The 14,419-nt window shown below is 44.5% G+C and overlaps 1 protein-coding gene across 1 annotated transcript in view; it reads left to right on the top strand.

The window, feature by feature from the left end:
- Positions 1–10,260, top strand: part of stab2 (stabilin 2) — a 30,011-nt gene extending 19,751 nt beyond the window's left edge. The window contains exons 43-69 of the mRNA XM_063460163.1: positions 103–176; positions 264–335; positions 915–1,034; positions 1,101–1,145; positions 1,211–1,297; positions 1,421–1,561; positions 1,708–1,836; positions 2,209–2,280; positions 3,706–3,882; positions 4,091–4,180; positions 4,264–4,410; positions 4,829–4,888; positions 4,969–5,092; positions 5,475–5,624; positions 5,700–5,804; positions 5,978–6,085; positions 6,476–6,669; positions 6,747–6,888; positions 7,475–7,608; positions 7,699–7,864; positions 8,130–8,236; positions 8,311–8,430; positions 8,508–8,654; positions 8,993–9,103; positions 9,183–9,314; positions 9,462–9,572; positions 9,752–10,260. Of these exons, the coding sequence (XP_063316233.1) occupies positions 103–176; positions 264–335; positions 915–1,034; positions 1,101–1,145; positions 1,211–1,297; positions 1,421–1,561; positions 1,708–1,836; positions 2,209–2,280; positions 3,706–3,882; positions 4,091–4,180; positions 4,264–4,410; positions 4,829–4,888; positions 4,969–5,092; positions 5,475–5,624; positions 5,700–5,804; positions 5,978–6,085; positions 6,476–6,669; positions 6,747–6,888; positions 7,475–7,608; positions 7,699–7,864; positions 8,130–8,236; positions 8,311–8,430; positions 8,508–8,654; positions 8,993–9,103; positions 9,183–9,314; positions 9,462–9,572; positions 9,752–9,811 (3,125 nt within the window). The 3' untranslated portion in view covers positions 9,812–10,260. The remainder of the gene's footprint in view (positions 1–102; positions 177–263; positions 336–914; positions 1,035–1,100; positions 1,146–1,210; positions 1,298–1,420; positions 1,562–1,707; positions 1,837–2,208; positions 2,281–3,705; positions 3,883–4,090; positions 4,181–4,263; positions 4,411–4,828; positions 4,889–4,968; positions 5,093–5,474; positions 5,625–5,699; positions 5,805–5,977; positions 6,086–6,475; positions 6,670–6,746; positions 6,889–7,474; positions 7,609–7,698; positions 7,865–8,129; positions 8,237–8,310; positions 8,431–8,507; positions 8,655–8,992; positions 9,104–9,182; positions 9,315–9,461; positions 9,573–9,751) is intronic.
- The last annotated feature ends 4,159 nt before the right edge of the window (positions 10,261–14,419 follow it).

A 14,419-nucleotide genomic window follows, 5' to 3' on the forward strand; every position in this document is an offset into this window, starting at 1 on the left:
CATCGATCCTTGGCAGCAGCTCAAGTTATCAGACACACGATAAAAAGCTTGAACTCATCGTGAATCCGAGATAACCAGATGGAGTTTTGTGTTTCTCCACAGAGATAAATCCCTGCCTGAAAGGAAACGGGGGTTGCCATGCCAATGCAGACTGCATTCACGTTGGACCGAACAAAGTAAAACTAGCTAACCTCTGCAGTCTGACTTTAAGCACAGCTCTCTGCTGACGGTGGCGCTAAATGTGACTTTGTTTTCCTCGGCAGACTTCCTGTGTCTGCAGGGAATTTTACTCCGGTGACGGGAAGAACTGCAACATCATCGACTTGTGCCGAAAGGTGAGTTTGTCTTCACTCTGACTGGATTCAAGCTGTGGGAAAGATGAGTGATTCAGAATCAGATGATTACATCATTCAGCTAATAATCACACATACAGCCCATAGTAGCACCAAATCACAGCAGCACTCATCTTGGTGCACTTTCCCTGTAAGAAAACACCAACAGGTGCAAGACTGTGAGGCAAGAGTTACACCCATGAGTCCTATTGTGAAGGAGGAAGCTTGTTAGGCTGCTCTATTCAGTGTTCCCAGGAAAATAATGTCCTCGCCTCCTTTAGCACAGGAACTGCAGTAGTCGTGTTTTCAGTCAGTGCTCTGGCTCTGGTAAGGCTCACCTGGCTGAGCTGGTGACCCAGGTATGCTGCAGAAGAGCAGCATACCCCCACCTGTTTGCTGTCCTGTCAAAGAGTAAAGACAGCAAAAACAACCCTGAAAGCTGTCTGAGGCTGATGTGCTTCCTTTTCTGGTCACTGAAGCTGAGGTTGAGCGTTGCACATACAGTTCTAGGTTTTCATGCTGCTCCTGTCTCTGTTAAAGGTTTCTTACTTTTATGCTCACGTGTTGATGCTGATGTTCCAGAACAATGGCGGCTGTCATCGGTATGCCCGGTGCAACATGACAGGTCCAGGCACTCGAAGCTGCACCTGCAGGCAAGATTTCATCGGCGACGGTGTGACCTGCAAAGGCACTGTGGCGAGGGTGAGCAGCTGAAACACGATGAAAGCGGCGCCGCAGGGCTTTGCACTAACTGTTGTCTCGTTACAGGAAATAGAGAGAAATCGATACACGGACTTTTACTTTGGTCTGATGGTGAGTAGTGCTCCCCTCTGTCGCCCCCTGCTGGTAGAATCGCATTAACAGAACTCTGTTTTCAGATGAGGGAGATTTCCCTGCATGGGCGAGGGCCATTCACTGTCTTCGTTCCAAACCCCGAGGCCTTCAGGACAAACACTTCACGCGAGGTCAGACCTTTGATTACTGCTGGACAAACATCAGCGTGTCTCTGCAGAGACACCGTAATGACATCAGAGTCTGGTCAGCTCAGGATGAATCAGAATTCACACGTTTGTATTTTTATATTTTAGATGAGGCGGAAGAGAGAGCGGTACGCTAATGTCCTGCGCAGCCACATCGTCATGTGTCACACTCTCCTGGTTGCTGACCTGAGCCGACCACGAAACCTGACATCGCTGTCTGGACTCGTGCTGACCACCAGCATCACCCAGGTGAGCCCTCAGCTGGTTTAATAGATTTATGTCTATATTTATGAATCCTGCCAATAAACAAAGGCCGAATCGATGCTTTATTATAAACAAGCATTCTTCAGTTTTATTTCTTTTATTGGGACACTTTGTGTTTGGCTTTTTTTCAGGGCAGTGTCTTCATCAACCAGGCAAATGTGACAAAGAGCGATGACCTCAGTGTGAATGGAATCATCCATGAAATCAACAGGATTCTGTATCCTCCAGATGTGGACAAAGACAGTTTTATGCTCGCCCCTGTAAGTATCCATCAGGTCATTTTGGAATAAGGAATCAGGGAAGCTGATGCTGAATGGATGGACTGGTTAGAGCTTTATTATCATATAAAACAATGACCATTGTTACTGAATTATAAAATGATCACTGAATGCTTTACTGTTACAGTGACATGTTAGTTAATAATGTTTACCAGCTGTCTATTATTTCATGTTTATGAACATGGCCTGTTTAATTACTGTTTAAATAACATGTAAAATGCTAAATATATTCTAAAATTATTTATTGGTATAATATCATTTTTCTAGCTCATTGAAACTGTGAGCAGCTGTCTGACTGTAGACTTTCTGGATGTAATGTTTCATGCACACCTTCATTCTGATGGTTTCGTGCAGGATGACTCTCAGCTGAACCTGACCGATGTTGCTGCACGTCACGGTTATCGAAGCTTCTACAAACTGCTACAGGTAACTAGGGATGGGTACCGGTATCCGGTGCCATCATGGCACCGGTTCTGACATAAACGGTAGTAACCAGACCGAAAAGCAGCGCACATTTCGGTGCTTTTTTTCCTGAGATGTCATACACTTTGGATTCTAGCCAATCATTTTACCTTTCCCAGGATAGTAGGCGGGCCCAGGTACGTACGTTCTTTTAGAGCAGAGCTACAGATTAAAATGCCCAAGGCGAAGCGGTCAAAAGTCTGGCTGTACTTCACAGCAAAAGATGCAAACTCAGCAGCCTGCAACAAGTGCTTTAAGGTGATACTGTGCAAAAGAGGTAACTCCTCGAATCTGATGAAACACCTGGCAACGCATAGCGTTTTTTTAAAAGCCGAGAAATGCGCGTATTTAATAGCTTGCTGTGAGACCTCACACCGAGCACGTCTACTGCGGGTGTGGTGCTTGTTATCGGACCCAGAGTTAGCAACATCCCCCAAGAACCCGAAGAGTAGAGTCCTGGCCCCTAGCCCTGCCAGTGTAGCAGAAATGATGACTGATGATGATGGCAGCAGCAGCCGTTCTTCTCTGCGTGAGTAGCTTAATGTTGTTCGTGTGTAATTTACGTTGAGTAGGCTAACCACGTTATTAAATTAATGCACGTAAGGTGAACTAGCAAACACCATCGTAGTTACATGCGGCTGTCTTCTTGTTTGATAGAGTGAAACCATATATGCCCTATAGCTGCAGAAAAGGCTAACATTGTTATCTTTTTTACAAAAAAACAGCTAAACATGAGAGGTTTTAGGACAAAGTTTGTGTTTTCCATTGTTTAAGCACCGGTTTGAGCACCGTTTAAGCACCGGCACCTTTTCAAAAGTACCGGTTTGGCACCGGTATCGGATAAAACCTAAACAATACCCATCCCTACAGGTAACACGCTACAACTTCCCCTTCTTCCTTCTCACTGACAACAAGAGCTGCTTATAGAGAATTAGCTGGTTGTGTGTGTTTTCGCTCTAATATTGTATTGTAATATTGCACTTTAAGGTGACTGTTGTTCTGAAGTGGTGCACCAAGAACATATATTACAGCCAAAGTGCTTAAACCAATATATCAATGTTAACAGAGCAAAAGAAATGTGTCACTCTCTGCACAACAATACTATAACTTCTACCAGCAAAGCTCATGTTAAAATGAGATACTACACACCAACAAGCAGCATTAACACAACATTTAGACAAGCTGCACAACGACATCACTTCCTCTGGGTTTTATAACAAACAAACACCTAGACTACAACATCTGGACACACATGCACACTCCCTCACACACTCACACACATATACTCACACATAGATGGATGGAGTGGACTGTGGAGTGAACTAGCAGAAGGGCTGGTATCCTGTTAGCCAGTTTCATTCCCCAGGGGAACGATCTCATGTTTTTCAGGACACAGGTGTAATGGACCTGGTGAATGATATCATGTACCAGCCGGTGACGATCTTCCTGCCGTCAGACGGTGTCATGGCATCTCTGCCGCAGGAACAGAAGGACTTCCTGTTCCACCAACACAATCGACCACAGCTGATGGAGTACCTGAAATACCACATCCTGCAGAGCCAGAAGGTAAAAGTTCTTTAAAGGGTGCTTTTAGAGAAGCGTTAGACACTTTACAGCATGGCAGCTGGAGGAACAGCTCTGAAAGATTTGATAACTGGGATAAAATGTGAGGGTGCCTCAGGCAGGTTATCGCAGAACAAACATGGTGCTGTGGAGGTAAAAACACTGAAGCAGGTCAGGTGGTTTCTCAGGTTTAAAATACCTTTAATCTCAGGTTTACGCTGAAGGACTGATCTTCCTGGACTCGGCTCGGACTTTGCAGGGTTCGCCGCTCTCCTTCTCCTGTGGTGGGACAGACAACATTGTGAGTACTACAGTAAGAGAAATCTACAGCAAAGAAAAACAAGACAAACATGGACTCCAAATAACCAACTGTCCTTTGAACAGGGAGATATCTTCATCAACAACAGGAAGTGTCGGATTGTTCAGAGACACCTCATCTTTAAAGCGGGCATCGCCTACGGGATCGACTGCTTGCTAACTCCTCCCAGCCTCGGAGGACGCTGTGATGAACAAAGAACCTTTGACCTTCCGGTGAATCCTCACTTTACTGTCTGAGATGCATCTGAATGCTACCTGGAACAACCAGACTTACTGATTCTAACAGTTAATGCTGATGGTGTTGGAGCACGGGTTGTTTGTAGGCTTGAGTGTACTCACACAGTGAAAGTACCGGTGAGAGCCTGGCCTAACCTACAGTCTTAGAGGCCTGCTGTGTTCATGTTTTAGTTTCTGGTTATTTTTCCTGTGGAGGTGAAACGGTCTGAAAAATGATTTAGAGCACCGAGAGCCTGGCAGTGGAGTGTAACATGACTCCACACTAATGTGGGTTTAAAAAAGTTAGATTGTCCTAAAATCAGTCAAACATTTCACACAGCAGCACAAATAAAAAGATTTCTGCAGGTGAGCTGGTGGTTCATTTGATCTTGTTTCTTTTCTTCTTCTGTGGTAGACCAGCTGTGGAGGATGCAGCTCTTCTGCCACTCGCTGTCCTGCGGGAGGCATTCGTAAGGTCTGAGTCCCATCTTTAACAAACTCACTGTCTCTGTCAGGCTGAGCCTCGAAGGAAACGTCTCTGTTTTTTGTGTTCAGGAGGTTCAGAAGTGTGATCTGCCCACCGTTTACTTTGCTAAGAACACCGGCTGTCGCCCCATCTGCACCATCAACATCTGGGAGCCAAAGTGTTGTCGTGGTTACTACGGACGAGACTGTCTGGGTGAGATAACGACGTCATCCTCATATTAAAACAATTTCTTCAGTCTTTCTTAAATTTGTGAAACTTTTTTAGGGGAAATTGAACAGTTTTTGTTGTGTGACAGAATAAGTAGAATTGGGAGAACTCATTAATAAAAAACAAAGAATAAATATTCTGATTGGCTACGGTTAGAGTTAGGATTGGTGCTGAGGTTGTCACTGATATTGACTTGAGGGTCTGTCCCAGTGAGAGGCAGGGTACTCCTGGATAGGTCACCAGTGCTTCAGTGAGCATTTCAAAATGCAAATGATCTCAGTGACATCATATAAATGAACAGGTTACATCACTGATTGATTTGATTGATTCAGCTACTGATGGACTGCCTTCTCTGCTCTCTGTGCAGGGTGTCCTGGGGGGGTCAGATCTCCCTGCAATAACCGTGGGAAATGTGATGACGGTCACCTTGGTAACGGTACCTGTACCTGCGACACGGGTTTCAGAGGCACGGCCTGTGAGCTGTGCAGTGATGGATTCTATGGACCCACCTGTAAAGGTGAGTAATAGACGGGGCTTTCTCTGCGGCGTCAGATTGTAACAGTCTTGCTATCCTGACTCGCTTGTTTTTCAGCCTGTAACTGCTCAGAGCATGGGTCATGTGACGACGGGTGGAAAGGTACGGGTTTGTGTTTCTGTGAGGCCGGATGGACCGGAGACCGCTGTGACGTTCAGCAGAGTGAGTTCATTTCCATTGTTGGCTTAGACTGAATTAAATAAAACTGATCAGTCCTAAAGACACTCGCCAGCTCTCAGCGCAGTTCAGACCAAACCCGAGAATGAAAATACTCAGGTATGAAAAGTAGATGTTTGTGCACTTTAATCACACTCATGTTTCTGTGTCTTCTCCAGCTGAGATCTTTCAGTGTTCTCCACCCTGCTCTCCAAAAGCCGTCTGTAAGGAAAACAACACCTGTGAGTGCCGGCCTTTTCATGAGGGTGACGGATTCACCTGCACAGGTAACGGTGGACCAGCATGAGGTGCCATCTCTCTTTTAACCTCTTTTAATCTCTTTTAACCCGAACTCTTTAATGGCATACATTTTTAATTTCTCTGTGCTATTTGGCTTCATGCTGTTCGATAGAACACTATAAAGTCACAGTTGAGTAATGATGTGCAAAACTCTTTATTTGGTGTCTGAACACAGCAGAATTTTTCCTGAGTACAAAAGGAAAATGAGAAACAACAATTGTGCCCCTTTGAGCAATATGGCTCATTTAAAAGCCATTTGAAAGAGCAAAATGTAGTATTGTGATGTAGACCACCCAAAATGTGATGTCCCCGTATGTGGATGCCAGGTCCTTGGAGGTTAAAGGATGGTAGCTGAGTGTGTACATCTTTCCCTGCAGTGGTGGACATCTGTCAGATCTGGAATGGAGGCTGTGCTAAGGGGGCCAAGTGCTCACAGAATGGAGGTAAGGTGAGCTGCACCTGTCCCAAAGGTCACACTGGAGATGGGTTCACCTGTCAGCCCATCGACCCCTGCGCATTAGGAGACAATGGAGGCTGCCACGAACACGCCGTATGCACCATGACGGCTCCGGTAAGGACGACATGGGACTTGTTTTCTAAGGTTACACCATCAGGTCCTCCTTACCTGTAAACTGTGTGTGTGAACAGGGGAGGAGGAAGTGCATGTGTAAGAACAACTACATCGGAGACGGAGTGACCTGTGAGGTCAAGCAGCTGCCTATCAGCCGCTGTCTGCAAAACAACGGCCAGTGTCATCGCGACGCCAAATGCACCGACCTCCACTTTGAAGGTACACGTGAACGTCATTCAAGTGGAAGCTCATTGGACGATGAAGTATTGAGCAGGAGTGTTTCTTGCAGGGTGAATGCATATTGTTATTGTGAGCGAGGTCGTGACGTTTGCTTACAGCAGCTGATTTAATCCTCGGAGCTCGAACGCTGACTTTTTTTGAAGTGGAGCAGAAAGTTTGTGTCTGTTGTGATGTGTTTACAAAGATTAATATTTTCCTGCTGATCATCAAATCTTTCAATTCAAATTTCTCTGAGCCTCATTTGCATCAGCAGCAGCTGCACACCAGGGGGTGTTGCTGCACAGAGTAGCGGGTATTTACTAAAACATACATGTAGTGTTTAAGAAATTTACTGTTTCAAATTAATCATCAATGAATGAATAATTCTCAGAATATCTCTAATTATACTTGAATCATAACTTTTTGTGCCTTCATGGAAAAAAGCCAGACACGTATGAATCCATTAATCTGTGTTCCTTTTTCTTCCCTGTAGGTGGAGCTGAGTGTTCCCCTCACTGATAACCTTGACATGCTGAACTTCTCCCTTAGTATTTTTCTTACATTCTGATCTTTATGTGTTGTGCAGATTCGATGCTCGGTGTGTTCCACTATCGTTCCAAGAAAGGTCAGTACAAACTGAACTACACGGTGGCTGAGCAGGCCTGCGCTGCAGAGGGAGGCCGCCTGGCCACGTACACTCAACTGGCCTACGCTCAGCAGGTCAGTGAACACATCACAGTGGCTCCCTGACAATTGACGTCAGCCCCTGGCACTCCTGCTGAAACATGTCGGCTGTGTGTGGCTCTGCAGGGCGGGCTGAACATGTGTGCTGCTGGCTGGTTGGACCAGGCCCGGGTGGCGTACCCCACCACCTACTCCAACCCAAAGTGTGGCTTCGGACACGTGGGCATCGTGGACTACGGCACCCGCAAAAACCTGAGCGAGACCTGGGACACCTTCTGTTACAGGATGCAAGGTGAGGGAGGAAGATGATGACACGTCTGGCTTCATGTGAACACGAATGAAAGTAAATCTGTTTGTCAGATCTCTATAATGCAGACAGTGTGTTTATTAAGATATGAGCAGGTGAGGTGCATTTTTTTTAAAGTTTGTAAATACTTGAAAAGGCACGTTTAATCCTTTACAGTAGCTGGAAGTCTGCACAGACTAGGTTTGTTAGTTGAAGCGTGCTCAGTGCCATGGTTACGTGCAGATGATCGGCCCGTGTGTCTTTGTCTCAGAGGTGAAGTGCGAGTGCAAACGAGGTTACACTGGGGACGGTTTCAGCTGTACTGGAAATCTGCTGCAGGTCCTGAGATCCACGCCGAACTTCTCAAACTTCCTCACCGTGAGTGACGTCAGATCGCTCAGATGCCACTGGTCATTACCTGCACGTGTAAAATCCTATCCCTCCTTCTGCAGCAAATCCTGAACTGCTCCCAGGCTTCCGAGTCAGGGAAGCAGCTCGTGCAGCGTCTCAGTAACCTGACTGTCCAGTCCACTCTGTTCGTACCTGACAACAGCGGCCTGCCTGGCAACCAGGTGAGCCATTCACCAGGGCCCTTTAATTTTATCACACATACAGTTACATCGGTGTGCTCACCTGTGCGTCCCTCCAGACTCTGTCTCTGCGGGACATCGAGTTCCACCTGTCGGAGGGTCAGGCTTTCCCTCTGAGCCAGCTGAAGAACGGCAGCCGGATCAGAACTCGAGTCGGCAGTCTGACCGTCCTCGGAGTGGCCGACCAGCTTGACCCGTCGGCTCTGGTCAGAACCATGCTCGTGCAACCGTCATGCACCGCTACACTAACACGCCTCTCTCCTCCTGCTCACTGCATCAGTCTGAGTCAGAGGAGACCAAAAGTCTTCTGCAGCACACTGATCTGACCTAAACGTGCTCAGAGTGTCCCCCTCATGTTTATGGGCTACCTTTGCTAAAGCTCCGCCTTTCCACCTCATTTATGTGTCTGAGAGAGCAAACAGAACTGTCCTGTCTCTGTGCGTATGTGTCTGAGTGTGTGTGTGTCTTTGTGTGCCTCTGAGTGTGTGTTTGTGTGTTGTTTCTCTTGTTTGTATGAAGTTCTAATCTGGTTTCGTTCTCTCAGTCGTTTCGTTACATCAACGAACGCTTCGTCAGCGACTCTGACATTATGGCTGCCAACGGGATCATCCACGTCATTCAGGGACCCCTAAAGGCCCCGGCCCCTCACCCACAGGTGAGTCCAACCTGCCTCCATAATCAGAATGCACACTCCTTATCCGACCCCCTGAATTCAACTCTGATTGGCTCTGCAGATGCATGTGGCACACAAAGCTGGGATGGGCATCGGCGTGGTGCTGCTGATCGCGTTGGTGGGCGGAGCCATCTTTGTGGGATACCGCTTCTACCGTAACAACACCAAACCCTTCCAGTTCCACTACTTCAAGGTCAGACTGGAACTTTGCACTGAGGCTAAGGTTCCAGTGGGAGTGCTGTCAGCGTGACGCACCTCATCATGACATTTTTATGTGACGCAGCTTCAGTATCGATCTTCACTCATGTAACTCTAGTTACTCCTGTGGTTGCTCTGATAGGAGGATGACGGGGAGGAAGAAGCTCCGCCCACAAACAGCAGCCGCAACATCTGTAACCCGGTGTATGAAGCAGCGCCAGCGGCTGGCGAGTCCAGTGCGTCGGCGGTCACGGTGAGTCATCGGCGGACGTTTGTGCAGCTCACAATGAAAGCTGTGACCAACGACCAGGCTGCAGTCTGCTCTCAGTTTACAGCACGCTCTGTTTCATTCAAACCTTTCAGGCTCTCAGTCATCAGAGTGAGATTTTATTCGCTTTAATGAGCAGTCAGGTGATTACACTGTTTTTGCAGGTGGACGACAAACACGAGGTGGAGAACGCAGGAAGTTACGACCTGCTGCAGATCAGCTGAGAGGGAAGTGGAACCTTGGCTGATGTCTTTACCCCTCGGTGGACTGGGACCTCTGTGGCCAGCTGGGTCTCCGACACTGCCTGTGCAGACGAGTCCCGTTTCAGGCTTCTCTCTGTGAACTGAAGGACTGCTTCGCCCAAAACTTAAAGTTCGCCTAGCAGAGTTGGAACCAACACAACAATGCTTTTCATTTTCTCTGCAGTCTCTCATTTATGAAATGATTCTTGTATAAAAAATATTTTACTGCAGATATTTTTAAATTAACAGATATAAATGAAAAACTGCAAATAAAGCCGAGCTGAATGGGAATGCTGTCGTTTCATGGCCTCCATCTGCTTGTCAGGGAGTCGTCCTCATGACTAAATACACTGAATGTGGATACTTTGATGTAGTGATGTCACTACATGCACAAACACACACAAGTACAATAGGCAGAAATTTAAAATATGAGAATCTGTGATGAATGGATTAATTTTTTTCTGTGATTGTCCCAGAAACACTAGGGTGGGTTTGCTGTTCAGGTAAAACAACCTGCACTGACACAGCCAGGAAGGAACTCATAGTGGGACTGAACAGAACACTGTAGGATTCAGAGGTCACTGACGGACCGTTGCCCCCTGCAGGCCACAGCTCGTTACACACTTAATGTGTAATGTTTTGCCCGGTCGGTCGTACACACAGCAGGCAGACTAGGAGCAACTGGTTATAATCCAGTTTCCCTGCATGTGCACCTGAAAGGGGCGGTGTTGGCACCATCTGACTAATCTACAAGTGGCATTTCATAAGTCACATGACTATGGCACCTACACCAGAATAGTTTTCAAATAACAGAAACATACCAGTTAAAGAGAGCTGGACACTGTGGGACCCATCTGGGTGTGTCCACAGTGTCTGCTTGGTGGTTTCTGTTAATTTTTCTGCATTAAACGTCTTTTATCACAAAGAAATGTACTTTTTACTTCACTCCTACATTTGCTTGACAGGTGTATCTGCTGCCACCTGCTCTTCAGCACAAACTGATATTTTCACTCACTTGTGTCTGTGTGGATAATAACCGACACGTACCCATCACAGTCTGCTTCTTAGTCACCAATCTGAGAACGACCCGATACAATATTAAACACATTCAGAAGGCTGTGCTTTGAAAACATATGGCAACGTGAGTGCTGATCATAGTGTACTTATGTAGTGAAAAACAATTAGATTTATATAAAAGTGATCAGTGGTCAGTTTCATGCCACTTACTGTGAGATTTACATGAAAAGTAAATACAGGAACTTTTCAATTGTATTTATAACAACGATCACCTCAAGCTGATTTATACAGTCTATAAGGTAAAGATCCTACAATAATACAGAGGAACCCCAACAATCAGATAACCCCCATGAGCAAGCACTTTGGTGACAGTAAGGAGGAAAAACTCCCATTTAACAGGAAGAAACGTCCAGCAGATCCAGGCTCAGCGAGGGGCGGCCATCCGAGACACCGGTAAGAGAAAGAAGACAGGACAAAGAGATGCTGTGGAAGAGAGCCAGAGATTAACAATAACTAATGATTAAATGCAGAGAAGTGTATAAACACATAGTGAGTGAAGAAGAAACACTGCATCATGGGAATCCCCCAGCAGCCTACACCTATTGCACCATAGCTAAGGGAGGATTGAGGGTCACCTGATCCAGCCCTAACTATATGCTTTAGCAAAAACTAATGTTTGAAGCCTAATCTTAAAAGTATAGATAGTGTCTGTCTCCCAAATCCAAACTGGAAGCTATTTCCACAGAAGAGGAGCCTGAAAACGGAAGGCTCTGCCTCCCATTCTACATTTAAATACTCTAAGAACTAAGGTTTTTAGTTTGCTTTTAGTTGGTCTGGGAGCAGACTCAGGCAACTCTAGATAGTCACGTTTGGGAGGTTTTAATAAATTCTACAGCGATCGTGGCTCAAGAGTTGGGAGCTCGCCTTGTAATCGGAAGATTGCCGGTTCGAGCCCCGGCTTGGACAGTCTCGGTCGTTGTGTCCTTGGGCAAGACACTTCACCCGTTGCCTACTGGTGGTGGTCAGAGGGCCCGGTGGCGCCAGTGTCCGGCAGCGTCGCCTCTGTCAGTGCGCCCCAGGGTGGCTGTGGCTACAAGGTAGCTTGCCATCACCAGTGTGTGAATGGGTGGATGACTGGATGTGTAAAGCGCTTTGGGGTCCTTAGGAACTAGTAAAGCGCTATACAAATACAGGCCATTTACCATTCAAATTTGGCCAGATTTCTAGAAATATCGATTTCAGTGACACAACATAATCATTACTGCTGACGTGAATTATATTTTTACTGAATTTACGTTTACCCTTAGTCAGCAGTTTGAAATTTCTCACAGTTCCCTGCTGTGGCCCCTGGATTGACTGTGGTTACTGGTGTCTCTAGCATCACATGTTTCAGACTCAACTGAATCAACTTCAGCTTTGGTTTTCATTACATATATTTTATTAAAAACTAAACTTCATTTCCATCCATTTAATATAATAGCTAGTCCGTGAGCTAACAGGAAAGGGAAATGGATTAAAAATGAGTGGAACCGCCATGTTAAATAAATCTTTATTTTTCTTTTTAAATTGAATTTTTAAAAAAAATCTGTTTGCTAATTTGGGATTTAAAAATTGTTTTTTGAAATGAGATTTTTATTGAGAGTTAATTTTTGTGAAATCCAACATGGATTTGAAGTATTTATTAATGGATTAATCATTCATTTTAAATTTTTTTGATTCATAAGTAGTGTTTTAATTTTAAACTAAATTGTTAAATAATAAATTACTGTATTAAATAAATACATTAATTAAAAATTAATTCGTAAATGCATTTATAAATGCATATTTTATTGCACAATTCATTATTGAAGCACAGAATTCTTTATTTCAATGTGCCTGAGTCTTCTGGTCCTCCATATTTACAGCATCAGGTGAATTTGCCATGTTAAGACTGATTCTAAGTTGAGGGTACCCTTGGTTTAAGTGTTTTAATGTCTTTAATGTTCAGCCCTATTCAGTTTTATTTCTATTGCGCCATATCACAAGAACAGTTGCCTTAAGGCAACAGATGTTTGATCAATTTTATTTATGAGGCTCATTACAAGTCATTTGGTCCAGAGTTCCTTCTTTTATAGAACAAATTGTTAGAAACTGCAAACAATGTCAGGTTTTTTCATCAACAACGTTGAAAGAGGGTTTTCTGTCCTGGTATTTTGGTTAACAGAGTTAAAACAAAGTGATAAACAAAGTTTTATTATGTATAGTGAGGGGTTTTCATACTATTTTATTGCTACTTTAGCTAAAGGAATGGTTCTAGAATAAATTCCTCCACCTCTCGTTGTTGTTAGCAAATAGATAACCACAGTATACTTACTGTCTCAACTAGAAAGCACTTTTCTTCCTTCCTTCACCCCAGCCAGCCTCTCAAATATGGAGAGAAATTTGCATTTTGAATTCATAAACTAACTTTTGCAGACTCCCTCTGGACTTAGGGAATAGCTGTTGTCTTTACATTATAAAGCCCCTTGTTGTGATTTGTTGCTCTATAAATAAAGCTGAGTTGGCTTTACAGTCACATAAACAGCACACTCTGCTTCTATGATCAAGTGTAAATTCTATGATTATCAGTGTGTTGCAGCTTCACCCTATGGAGTGATGGAGAACTGCAGGTAATCTTCACTTTAAATCCTCAGAGGTGGATGTGTTATTTTTACGTTTAGATGCAACTGATTAATTTGACCATTATAACCTGTCTGGAGTTGGTCTGTTGATTCATGTTGTTGGTTACACACATATAAAAGAAGCTCTGAAAAAAGCTTGAATTACACAGTTAAAAAAAATAAACAAGGAAAATATGTCATAAAGTTATAGCTTCAGATGAAGTGAAGACTCAGAGTTGCCCGTCTCAAAGTCAGAGTTTGTTCTACCTCTGTTTCTTCCCTTTTTCATCTCCACTTTACCTCAGTAGTTATCTTGCCTGTCAATGAGGTGATTTTACAATAAGTCTCGCATCAGAAGAGCTGGAGGAGGCGACTGGCACAAAGAGGTCTGGGAGTCTGCTTGGACTATGGAAGGACCCGGAGAAACAGCAGAAAATAATGGATTTATAGACATGTATTTACTATAATTACTCTAAAACACTTAATAAGGACTTATTGGTGAGTTTGAGCCCAGAACCTTATTACAACAAGTCTTTTCTACAAAGTTGCAGCTTTTGCTTTGGGTGTTATTTAAGGCATTTCCTGCTGTGCCTGTGGTTGACATGAGAGGAGGATGATGCAGATGCAGCATCTGTAACTCGGTTTATGAAGCTGCTCCAGAGTCCAACGCATCAGCATTCAAAAATCAAATCCAGATTCAGACTCAAAGACGCGACTGTTTTTAAGAAAAGCAAAGACGTGTCAAAGAAAAAGTTTCTGATCCTTTTTATAGAAAGGATCAATGATTGGCTTCCACAGACTGATACTGACAGATTGAAGAAATTTATAATAAAAACAAAAATTTAATTTAAAACTTGGAACCATGGCTGACCAACCAACCAGATGTAAAACTGGAACATCTGGACTGAATGTGTAATGAAGAGTAAAAGTCAGC

This window comes from Pelmatolapia mariae, linkage group LG17 (assembly GCF_036321145.2).
Source record: "Pelmatolapia mariae isolate MD_Pm_ZW linkage group LG17, Pm_UMD_F_2, whole genome shotgun sequence".
NCBI lineage: Eukaryota > Metazoa > Chordata > Actinopteri > Cichliformes > Cichlidae > Pelmatolapia > Pelmatolapia mariae.